The sequence below is a fragment of the Athene noctua genome, chromosome 11, assembly GCF_965140245.1.
Source record: "Athene noctua chromosome 11, bAthNoc1.hap1.1, whole genome shotgun sequence".
Classification (NCBI taxonomy): Eukaryota; Metazoa; Chordata; class Aves; order Strigiformes; family Strigidae; genus Athene; species Athene noctua.
This window is the reverse complement of record NC_134047.1, coordinates 14,514,936-14,533,981: the sequence shown is the minus strand read 5'-3', so window position 1 is coordinate 14,533,981 and position 19,046 is coordinate 14,514,936. Positions and strand designations below refer to the sequence as shown.

The 19,046-nt window shown below is 46.8% G+C and overlaps 1 protein-coding gene across 1 annotated transcript in view; it reads left to right on the top strand.

Annotated features, from left to right (window-relative positions):
* The window catches only part of MED12 (mediator complex subunit 12), a 37,349-nt gene that overhangs the window by 15,966 nt on the left and 2,337 nt on the right, over window positions 1-19,046 (top strand). The window contains exons 20-43 of the mRNA XM_074915474.1: window positions 196-327; window positions 2,657-2,884; window positions 3,085-3,229; window positions 3,520-3,640; window positions 4,328-4,429; window positions 5,147-5,260; window positions 5,510-5,673; window positions 8,954-9,133; window positions 9,317-9,388; window positions 9,663-9,823; window positions 9,913-10,074; window positions 10,160-10,271; window positions 10,512-10,601; window positions 11,051-11,160; window positions 11,646-11,781; window positions 12,033-12,194; window positions 12,736-13,113; window positions 13,442-13,592; window positions 13,796-13,992; window positions 14,445-14,525; window positions 14,770-14,987; window positions 15,593-15,758; window positions 18,468-18,595; window positions 18,802-18,887. Coding sequence (XP_074771575.1) covers window positions 196-327; window positions 2,657-2,884; window positions 3,085-3,229; window positions 3,520-3,640; window positions 4,328-4,429; window positions 5,147-5,260; window positions 5,510-5,673; window positions 8,954-9,133; window positions 9,317-9,388; window positions 9,663-9,823; window positions 9,913-10,074; window positions 10,160-10,271; window positions 10,512-10,601; window positions 11,051-11,160; window positions 11,646-11,781; window positions 12,033-12,194; window positions 12,736-13,113; window positions 13,442-13,592; window positions 13,796-13,992; window positions 14,445-14,525; window positions 14,770-14,987; window positions 15,593-15,758; window positions 18,468-18,595; window positions 18,802-18,887 — 3,596 coding nt within the window. The remainder of the gene's footprint in view (window positions 1-195; window positions 328-2,656; window positions 2,885-3,084; window positions 3,230-3,519; window positions 3,641-4,327; window positions 4,430-5,146; window positions 5,261-5,509; window positions 5,674-8,953; window positions 9,134-9,316; window positions 9,389-9,662; window positions 9,824-9,912; window positions 10,075-10,159; window positions 10,272-10,511; window positions 10,602-11,050; window positions 11,161-11,645; window positions 11,782-12,032; window positions 12,195-12,735; window positions 13,114-13,441; window positions 13,593-13,795; window positions 13,993-14,444; window positions 14,526-14,769; window positions 14,988-15,592; window positions 15,759-18,467; window positions 18,596-18,801; window positions 18,888-19,046) is intronic.

Here is a 19,046-nt window from a genome sequence, read left to right as displayed (position 1 = left end):
GCAGGGATATATCTGTGTCCTTCCTAAAAGGCAGCAACTTTGTGCCTGAGGGTTCAGCTCACAGAATTTGTGGGGGATGGGATATGTTACCCAGTGAGCACTGTTGCTGTGAGCTCAGGAAGATATCTATATAACGAGGTTATTCCTTCAGATTTTCTTCTCGTGTTGGTGCAGCATTTTTTTGTCTCTATACAGTCTGTGTGGGGTGGTGAAACATGGCATGAACCGCTCAGATGGCTCCTCAGCAGAGCGCTGTATCCTGGCCTATCTCTACGACCTGTATACCTCCTGCAGTCACCTCAAAAGTAAATTTGGGGAGCTCTTTAGGTGAGTCTGAGGCAGATGGGATGCGGTGGGTGCTGACCAGTACAGCACCTTGGCTTAAGCTTTGCTTGTGATCTTGTTTAAAGAGATTGTCCCTGAGATCCTCTCAATGGGAAACTGAAGTCTTGGGAGCAGTGCCTGGTTTACAGGCAGTAATGACCCAGTGTATAATCTTGACTCTTAGATTGTCAAGTTGTTTTTAGTAAATTGCCTTCAGTAGTCCTATGCACCTTCCCAAGTCTGTTCTTACCACACTGCTAGAGGATAGAAATAGAGAGGTGTGTTCCTACCAAGCTCTGATGACTGAGCAGTTCATCCTAAAGGTTGTTCTCTCCTTGTTCTCAGCTCCCTAATAGTCCTTGGACTGCTTCTGAATCTGCTCTGCTTGGTTCTGGGTTTGTTCCCCTGCTACTTTGCACTCCTTATCCTTGCTCTGCTCCTGTTGGCTCTTCAGGTTCTGCTCTGCTGATGTTGCCCCCAGGCTCTGTCCCGTGGGTTTACTGGACTCTGTGGCCTCCTGCCCTTCACAGTTCTCTTGGGAACCCTCCCCTGTCCAGCTCCCTGTGGAGCTTGTCCCTTAGCAGCCCAGAGACAGAGTCCACAGATCTCCTTGGCCTTTTGCTTACGTGATGCTGTGAAGGGGTAATTCTCCTGACAGCTCTGGTTTCCAGTGCAGTGCTTCACTCTGCCTTCTCTCGCCGCCCCTGTTCCCTGTCAATGTTTCCAGTGCAGGGGTGCCATAGGGGTGTCTAACCCTTGGTGTTACCCCCCCATTGAGGAGCTGTGAGAGTGTTGTGCCTTGGTGTCAGCTGGCTAAAGCCCTGGCTGCTGAGAGCCTTTGAAGTCTCTGGACTGTTGAGAGCAAGAGGGAGTGCTGCGGTCACAGATGCCTTGGTGTTCTTTGAAGGAGTCATCACATACAGGGAAATGAGAAACCTGATATTAGTCGGAATTCCCAAAAGCTGTTCAGCAAGGCTTTAAAGTAAATGGCCACAGATAAAAGGGAATATCCTCTAGCAGGCAAACAATAGGTTAGAGATGGAGACAAGGAATGGGAAGGAGTTTGTATTTTGAGGGTGATCCCTCCCTCAGGAGTCCTGTAGGACTCCGCTAGGGCTGGTGCTGTTCTACACATCAGAAGTTGTATTAAGTGGGGATATCAAAACTTTTCATATAACTGATATTCAGCATATAACAATAGAAGTTGACTGCAGATTGTTGTACTAGGGTACAGTGATGGTGATGAGGTGATAAACTTGCAGATGAAGTTTAACGTTGTTAAACATAAAGTAACGCACATGGGATTGTCCTTGTTCCCTTCTAAACTCTGTGTAGTGATGGATATACACGGCCAGTTGGATAAAGGATCTTTCAGCTGTAACAGATACTGAAACACATCTGTTTATCATGACATAATTGAAAATGTCATCATAGTGTTCAACAACAGTCAAAAAGTAAATTAAGTGTTAGGTATTGTTTGGAAAGGAATGGAGAGCAGATCAGAGAGCATCATTAGGTCACCATTTAAGTCATGATACAGCTGTGCCTTGTTTGGGGCAACAGACTCCAAAAAGCATGTAGCAGAGTTAGGCCCAAAGAAGGATGAGTGGATAGATGACCAGGGAATGACTGACTGGAATGACTGACTTACGAGGAACTGAATTTCCTCCCCACAGACAAGGAGGACTGAGGGGAAATGATAGACATTTGTAAAGTTCTAGCTGATATGGAAAATAAACTGAATGTTCAATATGTCTTACAATACAAGCACAAAAAGGAATGAAGAGAAAATAACAAATGGTAGGTTCAGAACAAAAGAATAAACTTCATAGTTCTCACAGTTAACATGGAACTCTTTTCATGTTGTAAACCTCAAAAATCTACAGGATTCAAAAAGTAGGTAGACAAACTTGCAGGAGGAAAATCTGTTGAAGAGAGTGTTATCTTTAACTCTGAAGATCTGTGAGCCCTAAGTTACAGCAGAGTGGGGAAGGATGCTGGAGCAGTATTGCCACCTGTCTGCCTTGCTCTTAAACTCTTCTCTGGGCATCAGCTGTTCTGACACCAGGCCTGAGCTAGGTGTTTCCCTGATCTGACCTGGAATAGCCATTCCTGTGCTGTGTTCACTGAGCACACGGCTAACTTCCAGGTGCTTCCACAACAGAACCAACTTCACTCTTTTGGGAGAGTCTTTGTTGGTACACAGTGATCTTGAGTTTCCATATGTTTTTGCCCAGGGAGGGCTTATCTTGCACAGGATTGCTGTGCTTATCAGAGTTCAGTGGAAGTTTAGTTTTTTGTGTTCCTAATCTCTCTTTCCCGTCCTGTTTAGTGACTTCTGCTCCAAGGTGAAGAACACAATCTACTGCAATGTTGAGCCATCAGACTCCAACATGCTATGGGAACCAGAGTTCATGATTGACACTATTGAAAATCCATCTGCACATAACTTTACATACACTAACCTGGGCAAGAGTCTCAATGAAAACCCAGCCAACCGCTACAGTTTCGTCTGTAATGCACTTATGCATGTGTGTGTGGGACACCACGATCCAGACAGGTGAGAGGCAGAACTTTCATGCTTCTACTGAGATAGTAAAATCTTTAGGTGAGGGTAAAAAAGCCAGTAACGATTCCTCGGCTGTCCTGGGGTGTAAGGAAGAAGGAGCCAAGACTGGGATCCCTTAGAGAATCACTGACCTGATGGTGTGCATGAGTAGCAAAGTTGACGCTCTGCTTTTTTCATTATTTATTTAACAGGGTGAACGACATTGCTATCCTGTGTGCTGAGCTAACCGGCTACTGCAAGTCTCTAAGCGCCGAGTGGCTGGGTGTGCTCAAAGCTTTGTGCTGTTCCTCCAATAATGGGACCTGTGGCTTCAATGATCTCCTCTGCAATGTTGATGCAAGTGCAAACATTCAAAAGGGGAAAAGGAATTGAAGCAGGAGTGGAGGGATCCCTTGGGAGAAAGCAGAAATGAACAAGGGATGGAGGCTTTGTCTTCTGAGGACAGGGGAAAGGCTTTGAATACCAGGGCTACCTTTTGGTGTTTGTTGCAGCCTGGGCTGATCGTGGACATTGACTTGGGGTTATGGGCCCTTCTACCCCCCAGCTCCTAGGCAAGCTGAGGAATTGCTGACAGAGGGAATGAGGCAGAGGCTGTTGTGATCACTAGCTGATCTCCTCTCTTCCAGGTCAGTGACTTATCTTTCCATGATTCCTTGGCCACCTTTGTTGCCATTCTCATTGCCCGGCAGTGCTTGCTGCTGGAGGACCTGATTCGCTGTGCTGCTATCCCCTCACTCCTCAATGCTGGTAAGTGCATCCCTGCGGAATGGTGGTCTTAGTCTCAGTTCTGACCCAAAGGTCTGTGCTCAGTGGATACTTTGTGAACTCCATAGTTGTGAAACATGCTTCCAATATTTCTTTTATAGTGTGGTACATAAGTATTAAACATTTTGCTTTAGAGGTTTTCTGGCCTTTTGGTTTCTATCAAAACCTGGTTGTGCTAAGGTTTTTAAGTGTTTTGCTTTCTGGAGTCTGTGTGCAAGCCGAAATAAGCACAGAGAGATGTTACCAGCCGCACCATCTCACCAGTGTACCCAGCTCTAAACTCCAGCAGTGCACCTCCCACTGCTGATATCGTTCAGCTTAGCATTTTGGCTAGAGTAGCCAGCTGACCAGTTGGGCCTACAGCGCCTGGCTCATGCTGGCTTTACTCTGCCACTAGCCTTCCTGGCTTTGCTCTGGGAATTGCAGCATCCAGACTGACAGGGTGAAATTGGGAAGATGGAGCAAGCGGAATGCAGTGCATGTCGCTGGGGATAATACTGATGGATTTGCTTACTTGCATGTTAATTACTCCACATGCTCTGTATTTGTAAATACTGCTGCAGCTTCTCAACTGGCTGCTTCAGGGCAGTGCATTGTGAATAGCTTTTGGATTGAGAGTCAGCTGTCCCAGTGTTTAAGAAATCTCGGTTGACTGTTTTCTTTACGTAGCCTGCAGTGAACAGGACTCAGAACCGGGAGCACGTCTGACCTGCCGAATTTTACTCCATCTGTTCAAGACTCCACAGCTGAACCCATGCCAGCAAGATGGCAGTAAGTGAATAAAAGTAAAGCCTTTCTGTATTGTGAAAGTACTGTGGCTCTTGCACCCCAGGAAGAGAGATACTGGAGCCTCTGATTAAAGATCATGATCTGCTTGCTTTGAATAAAGCAGGCAAAGCCTGATACACTGCTTTCTGCAGAGGACAAAGAACAATATCCTTCCATTTATGTCACTCCTTGGTAGTCGGCACATTGGGAGGGAGACTCTTGGAGGCAGGAAACCGGCCAGTAGAGGTGGCCTTGCCATCACTAAGCCATTAGAGTAATGATCGCTTCTTTTTTATGTCTTGAGCTTTGTATAGCCTCTTAACTTGGTGCCAGAAGCTGCTATTTTACAGCACTCACTTTTTGTCCGATGATGGAAACAGTCCAGGAAGCTCTGTTCTTGGCTCCTCATCACTGTCCTGATAGCTCAGATCTCCAAACCCAGCCTGTATTCTAGGTTAGGGTACTGTTGGAGCTTGGAGTTCATGACACAGACACTGCTCCCCATTTGGATTTCATGGTTCAGCTGTCACAGTGTGATTGGCACTATGCTTTGCAAAACTTAATTAAGTTGACCCCCTGTTATAGCTGGGAAAAGGACTAGCCTCAGGATTCTCTGAGCTGGATCTACGGTACTGGCTGGCACATAATTTGGGCAGCTCTGGAGCCTGCGCCTTTCTCTCCCTCTCTGAGTATTGCCCTTCTCCATTGTCCTCTTTGCAGACAAACCCACGGTGGGAATCCGCTCTTCCTGTGACCGTCACTTACTGGCAGCTTCCCAGAACCGTATTGTGGATGGGGCAGTCTTTGCAGTGCTGAAGGCTGTCTTTGTTCTGGGTGTGTATCTGTGTCAGCTGGGACCTGTAAGAATGTTTTTAGGGGGGTGGGAGAAGGGCACTATATTGCCTGTGTGGCTGTACAGAAAGGCAGAGGATGTTTGTTTTGGTGGATAGCTGGCTTGTCTGAAGCCCTTTGGTTGAGCTGTAAACATGCTTCTTAGCTGCAGGGAGAGTTTACAAAAGCTCAAGACGTTTTGTGGCTTTGGGTTTAGCATTGATGATTGTGACACTTGTGTTTTTCTTGTAGGAGATGCAGAGCTGAAAGGCTCTGGCTTTTCCCACCCTGGAGGTGTCGATGATCTCATGGATGATGAGCTGGGCACCAGGAGGGCCGGTGGTCGGGTAGTAACTGTAGAAACAGCTAGCTTGGATATTTATGCCAAGTATGTACTAAGGAGCATATGTCAACAGGTGAGTCTGTCCCATCTCTGGGTTTGTCCTTCTCCCTTCTGCAGACATATATCCCATATGATGTTCTGCAGACTGGGCTTGGCAGGTATTTCTTGTGAAAGATCAGTAAAGAACCTGCTATGGTACTGCCACGTGATGGCGCTAAGGATTGCTCACCATTAGCAAAAAAAGGAGAGACAAACAGTTGTCAGGAGTTAAGTGTTGCAGTATGCAGGAACTGCATCCCCTCTGCTTTGGCAACAGCACAAGGCTCATGTCCAAGGAGGGGAGTGTGGGGAGTGGTTTGCTGAGATGTATTCTGGAGGCAAAGGAGATAAGCATGAGAAAGACAGCTTGTTGAAGTGATAAATGGTACCTTTCAGAATGCAGCTTAAGTGTTGCTTGCAGCTAGGCTCTTAATGTATCCCTGGGCTTTGCAGTGCCCTGTTTAGTTAATTAAAGGAGCAACAACAAAAATCTTTTGCTTAGCCTAATCTGACAACACCAGTATTTCTGTTCCTTCATGTAAAATTGACATTTGAGGAACTGAAACCTGGCTAATATGGTATTTAGTTGCAGAGTGGAGTGGCTGTTAACCACTATTGTATGAAAATGGGTGTCGAAGGGTGTCCTTGGCCTTGGTTGCAAATTTTATTCTGTCAACAGGAAAGATGCAGAGTTACAATTTGAAACCTGTATTCTGTATTACTAATGTGTGAACGTTATTATTATATGTTAATACATATAATACATACATTATCCTTGGCAACCAAGGCCAAGGACACCCTTCGACACCCATTTTCATACAATAGTGGTAACACGTGTGAACACAATACATTAGTACTGTGGTGTCCTCGTGCTTTGTGATGCTGCTGGTTATGAATTGGCAATGTTACCAGCGTACCAAGAAGAATTGGAGCTACATATTTACGAGCATAAATTCGATATACTTGGTGTTACTGAAACTGTAGCATTGATGGAAGTAGATATTCCCTTGCTGGTCCCAGTCTGTGTAGGCAGGACTCACAGTAGGTAGAACGTGTGTGTGTGTGTACAGGAGGGAGTAGCAGTGTCAGATATCACTACTCGTACCAATTGTTGATAGCACTGGTTATGTAGGAGTGAACATTCCAGTAGAGACCAGTGAGTACCACCAAATTGTGCCAGACCTCCTGTAGTGTTTCTGCAGCTGTAAAGGGCTGCTGAAATGTTGTGTTTAATATTAGTACCTCCAGTGTGAGTTGTAGATGCTGCAGAACTCACAATACCAATTCTGAAATGTCTGTAGGATGCATTAAACTATAGGTTGTGATTTCTCAAACTCAGAGAATGTTGCATCTCATAATTGGGTTCATATTTTATACTAGACTTCATCATGAGGGGATGGGGGAAAGGAGGAGATTATAGAATTAAGTTAAAGGTTTCTTAGGTGCAAATGATTATGAAGTAGTTGCTGGTCTGCCCTTTAACCTGTTTAAATTAATGAAGGTAATTGTGACTGGCCTTTTGAAAAAGTTAATTTCATAGAGCTGTGATAAACCACAGTGGGAACCAAGTGGGAGGCTTGAGTCAAAGGTGCTAACCTGAATCTGATGATTGGGATGGTGGAGTTTTCCACAGTGCTTGGAAAACTTGTTCATAGTGCTTTCCTGTGAAAAGGCAGATGAGGAGCTCGTTTCAGTAATGTGAAACCTGTGGAAGTGGCTGTTCTGTAAAAAAAAAAAAAAAAAAAAAATGTTGCAGAAAGAGAGTCTTGAAGTCCCTCAAGGTTGAAGATGGTAGTTGACTTCATATTTATTTGTGAGATTATACCAATAAAGAGGAGCAAAGTCTGAATTCTTGTTGGAAGCTGAGCAAGTGGCAAAAAGGGTCTTCCCAAGAGTATGCATGTTACAAGCACAAGGAAGAGAAGTTTCGAGAGATTATGATGTAGTGACATTGAAGGGAACAAATGCCACAGGCATTAGAGAAATCACCAGATCGTGTATTGGCAAAGTGGAAACTTCATCTGGTATGAAGTTGAAGATCTAGGCTCTGGTTTCACAAGGATTTCAAACCAGAGGTTTAGCCTTTCCAGTCTTGGTGCTCTACTTAGTGCTCAGAGTGCTGTGTGCTACTGAGAGGGGCTGTTCCCAGCTTTCTAGGCTCAGCACCAGCACCTGTGCTTCATGAACTGGATCCTCATCTCTTCTCTGGTTGTCACTTCTCAGTGGAAGAATTCTCTCATCAGGCTTGCTCTGCAGCTGCAGAAGTGCTTATGTAGCAGTGCTCTGTAGATTTTAATTTCATGAATTTGCCTAATTGATTTTCAATATGAAAAAATTCTGTGGTAACGAATGCTGCAGGTTAACTGTAAATTGTGTGAAGAAGTACCTACCTCGTGTTTGTTTTGGAAACTGTTCCCTTCATTATTATTGTACATTTAAACTGAAAAAGGGTAGATTTAGATTAGACATAAGGAAGAAGTGCTTCTCTGTGGGGGTGGTGAGACACTGGCACAGATTGCCCAGAGAAGCTGTGGCTGCCCCCTCTCTGGAAGTGTTTAAGGCCAGAGGAGCAACCTGGTCTGGTGGAAGGTGTCCCTGCCTATGGCAGGGTGGCTGGAACTAGGTGATCTTTAAGGTCCCTTCCAGCCCAAACCATTCTGTGATTTGAAATTTCACCAACTGAAATTGAAAGGCTGACAATAATAGTTTTCTGTCTACCTTCTCCTCATGATTTGTGACTTTATAAATGGCTTGTGTCCAGACAATTGTTTCCCCTTCCAGGCTTTGAGAAGTCATCGTTTTTTACTAAGGATGGCATTGTATTTTCCATCCCTATTTGAGAATTAAGGGGTGTGCTTAGACATGTTCTAGTTTAGCCTTAGCTGCAGCCCTGAATTATTTAATTTAGGACAACTCCAGGGCTTTGTTGTGCAGGAAATAGACCAAATAATTTTAAGTGATCCCTTATGATCTTTTGAGCCCATGTGGCAGTGTTGATGGAGCCTGGGCATGGCAGTAACTGTGTACTATTAAATCATACCAATATTTTATCAAAAGAAACAGCAGCTACTGTGTTTCACTACTGCTGACTTGTCAGAGTTGATGTTTCCTCTGTTGTGATTGCTGTGCTGTGCCTGACGTCTGCTGAATCAGGATAGTACAGTTCATGAAGAGAAATGATTATCAGGCATAACTGCGTACTAATAAGTTTTTAGGAGTTTGATTTCTCTGCATCTCTCTGAGACTGAAAGCAGGGACACTGGTTTGGAATCAGGCATCAGTTTGACTGTGTTGACTCTGCCTTTGTCTTGCAGGAGTGGGTAGGTGAGCGATGTCTCAAATCCCTCTGTGAGGACAGCAATGACTTGCAGGATCCTGTCCTGAGCAGCACACAGGCCCAGAGGCTGATGCAGCTGATTTGTTATCCACACCGGCTACTAGACAATGAGGAAGGAGAAAATCCACAGCGGCAGAGGATTAAACGCATCTTACAGGTGCAGGCTCCTGGCAGAACCGAGGAGTGTCCTAGTATTTGCCTAATGTAGCGTTAGAGTGGGGTCGTCCAAAATGCAGCCCTCTGAGGGGTCTGATGCTCATTGTTATGGAAGCTGAGGGTGTGGGTTGGTGTAATTTGAACTGAGATAAAGACTCATAAGAAGTATGCATGTGTTTTGCAGAATCTGGACCAGTGGACCATGAGGCAGTCCTCGCTGGAGCTGCAGCTCATGATTAAGCAGACAGCAAGCAACGTGAGTTTGTGCTCCGAGGGACCATATGGGGATGTGTGTTGCCAGTATTGAAGTGGCTGCTTGTGTGGTGGTAGGGAGGTGGTTGGCAGAAGTGGGGCAACAGAGAGAGTCAGGCCTGTGAAAGCCAAGCCTGAAAAGGTTGCAATGAGTCCAAGACCCAAAGAGCCGTGGGGAAGTTGGTAAACTGGGTTTGTACTGAGCTGTGTTGAAATGTGCAAGCCCTGTCAGTGAGTGCTCTCAGAGAAAGACTTGGCTGTCTTTTCCCAATCTCTAGGAGATGAACTCCTTGTTAGAAAATATAGCCAAAGCCACCATTGAGGTATTCCAGCAGTCAGCAGAGACCAGCTCTGCTAGCTCTGCTGGCAATGGAGTCAACAGTATCAGTAGCTCAGCAAGTGCTACGCCTGCCAGCAACAAATCCAAACCCATCCTCAGGTAGGTGTAGTCCCAGCACGCAGCTGCCTTGTAGACGAGTGAATCATAGATTGGATTGCAAACTGCTTTTCCCTCCTGTGTTGTCACAGTTCCCTGGAGAGATCAGGAGTGTGGCTGGTGGCCCCTCTAATTGCCAAGCTTCCAACATCAGTTCAGGGCCACGTGCTGAAAGCTGCTGGAGAAGAACTGGAGAAAGGACAACATCTGGGGTCATCGTCCCGCAAAGAGCGGGACCGCCAGAAGCAGAAGAGGTGGGTCCTGGGGAAAGGGCGGGCAATGCTTGCTGTGCTGATCCCCCAGCCTGGCAGTATAGCTCCATCTCTGTTCTCTCTGCAGCATGTCCCTCCTGAGCCAGCAGCCATTTCTGTCACTGGTGCTAACATGCTTGAAAGGACAGGACGAGCAGCGAGAGGGCCTCCTCACCTCTCTGTACAGTCAAGTCCAGCAGGTAGGTGTCTTGCTTCTCCCCTCACTTTACTCAAGGGTTTGTTCCTCCAGCAGGCAGGTATGGCCTTGGGGATGTTGTTTGTCTGATTATATGCTCACTAAGGCAAAGATCTTACTCTGGTTGGTATAGAGTGCTTGAGCTGACCATCTCTGAGTCACTGGACAGTGGGCAGTACAAGCTGCTCTCTGTAAACTTCAGCATACATCTTGTGAATTCTGTCCTCTCTTCTAAATTTCTTAGATTGTTACAAATTGGCGGGAAGATCAGTACCAAGATGACTGCAAAGCTAAGCAGCTGATGCATGAGGCCCTGAAACTACGGCTGAATTTGGTGAGCAGTTGCAGAAAAAGAGCTTAACCATATGGGGTGAAGAGTTGTCTGCCTTTTTTCCTTTTTTTTTTTCTTTTTGGAACACATGCATACAGGAGGGGCTATATATGTCCTGAGGCAAGGAAGTAGGAGAAACACTTGTGCTGCTTCTGAGTCTTGAGCCCTGAGTGGGATAGGGTGCATGGAAAAATTCCCTTGTTCTTTTTCACCAGGCTGAAATCCACAGCCTTAATCTATGTTTTGGAGATGTGCCTTTCCATTTCAATGCTTTTGAAGTCCACAGCACTACTGCTTTCATCTGAGGTTTGTCCTGCTGATTGCAGTCTTCTTCAGCTCTCCGCAGGAGTTGCTGTAGCACAGGATTTGCTCTGGTTTAGGCTCCTTTCTCACTTCAGAATCTTTGTGTTTCTTCATGGTGTCTTTGTGACTAAACTACTTTTCTGTGCCAGGTGGGAGGAATGTTTGACACAGTTCAACGCAGTACACAGCAGACAACTGAGTGGGCTGTGCTTCTCCTGGACATCATCAGCAGTGGCACCGTGGACATGCAGTCAAACAAGTAACTTTCTGGCTGACTTCTGATCCATACACTTCCCAAGGGAGGGAGTCATTAGCATGGCCCATTTTCTCATATGGGCCAGTTGTCTCTCCAGACGATGTCAGAAGAGGCTTCAAAGTCTCATAGCAGGCTACAACCTAGGTCCTAGTGTCCAAGTGCACTCTGATATAACCAGAGAAAACTTGGCTTTCCAGATGCAGAGAGATAAGCAGGAGAGAGCTGAGTCTGAACCTGCTGTTTGGAGAAGCTGAATGGATAGACAGGAGGCCAGTTTTAATCTGTGATACTGCACTTGAGTCAAGTGTGAACACCGTGTGGTGTGTAAGCAAAAGGAGGATTAGTGTGGGAGTTAGTGTGAAGAGCGCTTGGCACTTCTGACTGTAGGCAGTACTCTCAGCAATCTATTAATGTTTGGTGTTACTATGATGGCAGAGGCTTTATATCTGCTTCTCAGGTGACTTTGACCTTTCTGCTCTGACCAACAGTGAACTCTTCACCACCGTGTTGGATATGCTGAGTGTTCTCATCAACGGCACCCTGGCTGCTGATATGTCCAGCATTTCTCAGGGCAGCATGGAGGAGAACAAGCGGGCATACATGAATCTTGTCAAGAAACTCAGGGTGAGGGATACAAGGCCCTGTATGGGGAGCAGTGTGTGCTGTGTCATGGTTGTCCAAATATGCAGATTTAACTGTGTCTCACAAATGGTACTTGTCCAGATAGCTCTGTAGGGCTGAAGGTGCAAAGGTGAGATGTAATGCAGGGATAGTGGTTGACACCAGGAGAGACACAGGTGTGCTTTGGGTGATTTTTTTTTTTTTTTTTTTTTTCCTGAGCAATTTTTCAAGTCTTCTCTATTCCACTTGTGCAGAAAGAGCTGGGGGACCGGCAATCTGACAGCCTGGAGAAGGTGCGACAGCTACTGCCACTTCCCAAGCAGACCCGAGATGTCATCACCTGTGAACCTCAGGGATCCCTCATTGACACCAAAGGCAATAAAATAGCTGGGTTTGACTCCATCTTCAAGAAGGAGGTAAGTGAAGCTTTTTCGTCTGCATCACAGCTCTTGAGTGCAGGTGTCACCTTGTCCTCTGACGCCTTGAGTCTACACAGCTTGGGAGGCATCTGTATGCAGCACCTTGTTGCCTGCTGAGCTTGAAGTGGCTGGTTGCATGCAGACAAGCTGGCATATAACCATGTCCAAAAAGGGCAAAGCTGGGTGTCAGTGCTTTGCAGTACATGCTGCTATTGTCAGAGAAGTTATTTAAACTTTGATTTTGTACTTATGACTATATAAAGCATAAAGAGAAACCCGTAATCCCTGTCACATGAGTTACTGGGCAGTGCCAGTGTGCAGAAGACTGACAGAGATGAAATGAAGAAGACTGGCAGTTGTGGATGAAGGCCTTTAGAAATGACTGCTTTGCCATGTGGAAGAGCAGGGACCACTAGTAGGAGCTCAGGCTGTTTACTGTGACAAGTGGAGTAGAGCCTGAAGAATGCCTATAGTTTTTCCATACCCTCTAGGAGAAAAAAAAATGGACTTGAAGATTCTTATCTCTTTTGCTTTAAAGGGTTTGCAAGTCTCTACAAAGCAGAAGATTTCCCCTTGGGATCTGTTTGAGGGCTTGAAGCACTCAGCCCCTCTCTCCTGGGGTTGGTTTGGGACAGTCCGGGTGGATCGCAAGGTGTCTAGATTTGAGGAGCAGCAGAGGCTTCTTCTGTACCACACACATTTGAAACCCAAGCCCCGCAGTTACTACCTGGAGCCGTTGCCACTGCCCCCTGAAGAGGAAGAGCCTCCTACACCTGTGGCTTTGGAGCCGGAGAAGAAAGCAGTGGAACCAGCCAAGGCTGATAAAACAAGCTCCAATCCTGCCACTTCTACTGAAGAACGCAAGAAGAAACAGAGCAAAACCAAGAAACGCAACCAGTCTGCCACCAAAACTGAGGTAATTGTCTGCCCAACAGCTATGGACCTCCCATGTCCCCCCTTCCTAATCACAGAGCACTCCCTTGAGTCTTCCTGAGGAGCCTTAGGGTGGTGTAATGGTGAAGATGGGATGTGTTTCCTCTCAGCTGTGAGTGCTGGAGCTCTGTCCTGTTCTCTTTAGCCTGGGGCAGGGCAAACATTTTCTAAATCCCTCACTGGAGGGAGGGAGGCAGCCCAGCTCAGGTAGCATCCCAGGCTTCCTTCTGTGGACTTTGCAGCCCTCATACTCTTCATCCGTTCATGAATTCCCAGTCCATATTGATCTTTCTTCCTCTTTGTCTTTGCAGGATTTTGTGTTGGGCCCTAGCCGAGGGGTTTCATATGGAGTTGGTATGCCTACAGATCTCTTGCATCACCAGTCAGGAAGCACTATGTCGAGGCTGGCATATGGGCAATCACCAGTGGGTCTCTATGCCCAGAATCAGCCTCTTCCAGCGGGTAGGTGCACAGGAGAGGTGAGCGTATTGCACCTCTTTGGGAACCTCTTGTAAGAACCCCATCTGTGAGGTGTCCTACGCAGGTCCCTACACCTTTCCCTTTTGCCTGTTGTGTGTCTAGATACAGTGATGAACAGTCATTCTGAAGCTACAAGGCTCAGCAATAGCATGTGATTAGTCAGCCCGTTTCTCCTCCTCTTGCAGGTGGGCCTCGCCTGGATACATCCTACAGACCTGTACGCATGCCGCTGGGGAAACTTGTTCAGAGTCGTCCTCCCTACAGCGGTGTGCTGCCTCCGGGGATGGGCAGCATGATGGGCATTGACCCCTCTTACAAGCCCGCAGTGTACAGACAGCAGCCTCCAGTCTCCCAGGGACAGATTCTGAGGCAGCAGCTTCAAGCAAAGTTGGTAAGTCAGAGCTGTGCTCTTGCTGTTGCTGGACCCCACAGTATGACAAGCCTGAGCTGTTTGCTGGGGCTGTCCCTTCTACGCAGAACGCTCCAGCTCTCTGTTTGTGCCCTGGAAAGATGATTTGTCTTGTGTCTGTTCCTCTGGCACAGCACTGTTTGCCACCTGCTTTGTGTGCCCATGTCACTAACAGTCAGTGGAGGCGCAGTGAGGTGCACTGGGGCAGTGAGAGGGGCACATACTGGCTGTGGTGGGGATGGTAGTGGCCTCTTTGTCCCACGTCAGGGGGAGGGAGAAGTCATCAGCATGTGCTTGCTGTGCAGCAGCCTCCTAGGTTTAGCAGTGACGCTACTTGTTTGGTTTGGTGGGAGGTACTGAGAAGAGAGCAAGCAGTGGCCTGCCCTTTGGAGATGTTGAAAAAGTGTTTCTCTGTTGCCTTTCAGCAGGGCCAAGGCATAATGGGACAGCAGCCTGTGCGCCAGATGGCTCCAACCCCATCCTATGGAGCACTGCAGCCCTCCCAGGTAAGTGGCAGTGACCACAGGGAAGGCTGGAATCTGGCTCCAGCACAGAGTGGCATTTTCGTTTCTGATGCTGAATCCTGAAATCTCTTGGCTCTTCTCACTCATTTATTGGGCAGCATGGATCTGAATCCCAGAGATGAGCAGCCTGGTATTTACAGTATTTACAGCATGCTGATGTCCTGTGTTCCACATTCTCTGTTGTACCTTACCACGTGACTCATAAAGCCTTTTTGTTTCATTTCAGGGTTACACACCTTACGTCTCCCACATAGGCCTTCAGCAGCACCCCTCCCAGTCAGGCACAATGGTACCTCCTACCTATTCTGGCCAACCCTACCAGAATTCCCACCCCAGCTCTAATCCTGCCCTGGTGGATCCTGTTAGACAAATGCAGCAGAGACCAAGTGGCTATGTACACCAGCAGGCCCCTGGCTATGGGCACACCTTGGGCAACACACAGAGGTACCTCCCACCCTACTGGATGTTAATAAGCTGTATTTCATCAAGGGCTTCCCCGCTCTGCTCAGACATCTCTCTCTATGAAAAGCCTGTTCTCTGTGCTGTGTTATACATCATTGAGTCCTTTGCTCCCTCAGGAGAACATCTTTATCCAGCTTTCAGTCCTGGGAAGAAACAGAGAGATGGGATGAAATTCAGAGATGTTAGCTGCAGGCAGGAGATGGTGTTACTAGCCAGAGAAAGATGGAATTGGGAAGTATGAGGAAAATGACCTGGGAAGGTCATAGTTTTGGTTTTAAGTCTAACCAGCAAATCGCCATCAAAGGTCTAGATCTGGGATTTCCATTGCTCCTGGGCAGGCATAAATCCAGCAGGGAAACCATGCAGAACAGTGGGCCAAGGAGTGTTACTTAAGACTTCTAGAAAAACAGGCTGGATGAAACCTTTGGGAGGCCCTGGTGTCCCTCACCCTTCTTCAGAGAGGCAGTGTGGATTGCAAGGGACTCTTTGGGCTGTCTGTCTTGTTGATGGCAAAAGCTGGGTTTGTATTCAAGAAGCTGGCTGCCCGTGGATCTTTTACTCCAAGAGCTTGTCCTTTTCTCTTTCAGGTTTCCTCACCAGTCAATACAACAGGCGCCCATGATGAGTGGGATGAACCATTTGGGTCCCCAAGGAGTCCCCTCGGGAATTCGACCCAGCCAGATACTGCCTGACCAGCAGCAGCAGCAGCAGTACCTGAGGCAGCAGCAGCAACAGCAGCAGCAGATGCTGAGGGTGAGTGGTTGCTGTCAGGTGGAAGGCTGCTGGAGCTGGAGGAGGCTTGCCCAGAGTTACTTACCTCTGTGTCAGCAGCTTACTTCTCTGCACCTCTGTGCCAGGAAGGATGTCAGCTCTCTTGGGGACTGTCTAATAATTTGCCAGGCGGTTCTCCCTGCTTTAGAGCTGGCCACTCCTGGTGGAGGCACCTGCCACACACCGCCTTTTGCCAGTCACCCAGCACAAGCTAAAGGGAAGTTAGGAGCAGTAAAGGTCTGTTTAGTCCTCTGTGGCCTGTATCCCACCTCTTCTTGCTCCAGCTGAGCCCATAAGATTGCACAGAAAGCAAGCTGCCATAGAAGTGTTGCAGGAGCTAGAAACAGTGAAAATCCCCCTGCCTTCAGTTGCCCTCTGAGCTCAAACCATGAGGTAAAGCGGGTAAAGTTGTCCCTTAGCAGATCATTTTTAGGGGCATATCTGCATTTTTAAGAAGATCAAAATAAGCATCAGCTGCAGTTTCCAATGGCAGGAAATCTGGTGTGAATCAGTCCATGTACTCCACATCTGACAGCGGATGGTGGAAAACTAATCCAATGTAAGCTGTTAGACCCAGCTCTTAGGTTCAAAGAAATTCACAGGCGTATGTCAACAGGCATGAGTATTCCATGGATTTGCATTACCATCTTATAAATACTAAATACTGACATGATATACAAATATGAATACATTTCTTGGCGTTATGTAAATGTATTGAATTGACAGAAAAACACAGAAACAATTTGGGTTAATTGGTGAATTACATACCTTATGACAAAGCCTAGCAAACCTGTAGAATATGGGGAGGCTTTACATGGTACAGAGTGCTGAGGCTTTGTGTTCTGAGAGGGGCCTGAGTGAGACAGTGTTTCCTGCAGAGCTGCAGTCAGCAGTATTTGAGAATTGCTGCCTTGCACTGGACAAGAGATTGCCTGTAGCATGGTCAGCAGCTTTTAGTCCTTTTGATGAGTAGCACCCCCTGACTATTCACTTGGTTTCTTTTGGCATTCTCCATCACTCATATTCAGAAAAAGAACATGCCTCAGACAAATTGCTAGCACTTCTCTTAGCTCAGTGACTTCATGTATACCTTCAGCTTTTAGCTGACATTGCCTGGTTGCTAAAAAAAAAAAAAAAACAAAAAAAAAAAAAAAAACAAAAACAAAAACCTGGAGTGCCCAAAATCTCCCCTGTTACTGTGACTCCTGCTGCACTATCAGAGGTAAACCAGATGCGGAACAGGCTCCTGGTGCTTGAGTTGGCTGTCGTGGTGCAGTGGCTTGTAGAAAGGATGAATGGCCTTTTGGTTTGTCTTGCATGGAAGTGGCCAAACTGGTTTAAGATGGAAGTTAGGAGGCTGTTCTAGAAACTCACTCCCTTTGGGTTGAATCTTTGATCCAAGCTGTAGTGTGTTTGTGACTCGTTCTTCTGTCCAATTATTATTGTCCACTGTGTCCTGCTGTTTACTGGCTTTTCCTTCTCTCTCATGTTTACCCAGCGTATTCCTACAGAGCACTTGCAGCTTCCATAGGTTAGGTTGTTTTAACCTCCTCTCATAAAATACTGTCCCTTCTCCTGATTGTATTTTTGTGTTTTTTCTGAGTCTGTTCAAGATTTGAACCTTACCCTTCTGATCCAGTAATCGAAACTGTGCCTAGCACCACCATGCTGGTTTTTTATGATAGCATTAGTAGTTTAATATTCTGCTAGAAATTCTTCTGATCAGTTCTGATGAGAGTTCAAAACTACATTGGCAGATGGTAGATATGCCTGAAAATTGGGAGAAATGCCTAAAACTTAGGAGAAATGAAACAGCCTTGAGATCTGTGGGTATATTCTGGCTCCAGGTTCATCATGCTGAATATTCTTCTTACCATAACTAGTTCTGTCCACATCTAGGTTGAAGCACTGTATCCACTTTTATCCTATTTACTGAAGTGCAACACCATCTGGCATGAGGGGCAGAGAAGGGCAGCAAAATAGATCAAAGAGTCGTGGAATGTGGCTGAGAAAGAAAGACTGAAATAGCTTGGTGTCAAATTAGAGAGGCAGAGACAAGAGGAAAGATAAGTCTCCACATTTTTTGTCTTAAAAAAAGCCAAAAAACCTTTATCTGTTCTTGTCCCTTGGCTGTAGGACAGGAAATAGCCTTAAATCATAACATATGAGATTCAGGGTAGAGATTAGGAAAAACTCCAGTAGTAGGAGTAACTGTGACCTAGAGCAGATTGCGTAGGGAGGTTATAGGAGCTCTGTTGCTACCTCTGTAAAGATTTTGAGAACAGTTCGGGCAAATACTTAGTGAAGTCACTGTTGCTGATCTGAAGCAGTAGGCAAGAGCTGAACCAGCCAACCTCTTGAGGTAGCTCTTAGTTGTTTTCTATTCTTGTGTCTTGTTTGCCAATTCATCCCCCAGCTGACCAATAGACTCATAGTTCTTTTTCTTCCATATCTGTCGATACCTGATCTTGCAGAAGAACTTGTAACTGTCCCTATGTTTCTTGCCTTTTCTCAGCCCAGGGCAGGATTCTGGTGAAATTTGGGTAGTTTAGGTACCTGTAAGGAAAATGGTGGAAGAGAGGTGTGTTAGTGCATGGAACATGCTTCCTCCTTCAGCCCTTCCTGTGCCCCATTGCTGTGTGCATTGTCCAGACATTTCCCTGATGATCCCTTCTCTTTTTGTCTTCACAGCAACAGCAGCAGCAGCAGCAACAGCAGCAGCAGCAGCAACAGCAACAACAACAGCAACAACAGCAGCAACAGCCACAGCAGCAACCCCAGGTCTCCACAGTGCCTCAGCCACAGGCGCAGGGCCAGCCCCCAGGGCTGGGCATGCAGGCTCTTCCCCCCCAGCAGCCCATTGTGAGTGTTCCCTCGGAGGCAGAGGGACGTGATAGACCAGCACAAATCCAACAGTGCTCCACCTGCATCCCCCCCTCTTCTCCCTCTCCTGCGCTTCCCAGGGCTTGTGTGAATGCCGAGGCTGCCAGCCAGGTGGTGTGGCTATAACTACATTTCTCTCTTTGCAGTTCCAGCGCCAGGGCCTTCAGCAGACACAGCAGCAACAGCAAACAGCTGCTCTGGTTCGACAGCTTCAACAACAGCTTTCCAGTAAGCCTTAGTGTTCTTCATCCTGTCCCTAGTCTCCTCCCCGCCGTTCTCTGTTGCAGGCACCCTGGTGTAGAGAAGCAAGGCCGAGCCAGACTGTTTGAGGCCATAAACGATGCTGGCAGGGAGGTGGCATCAGGACTTAGAGCTCCTGGCCCAAGG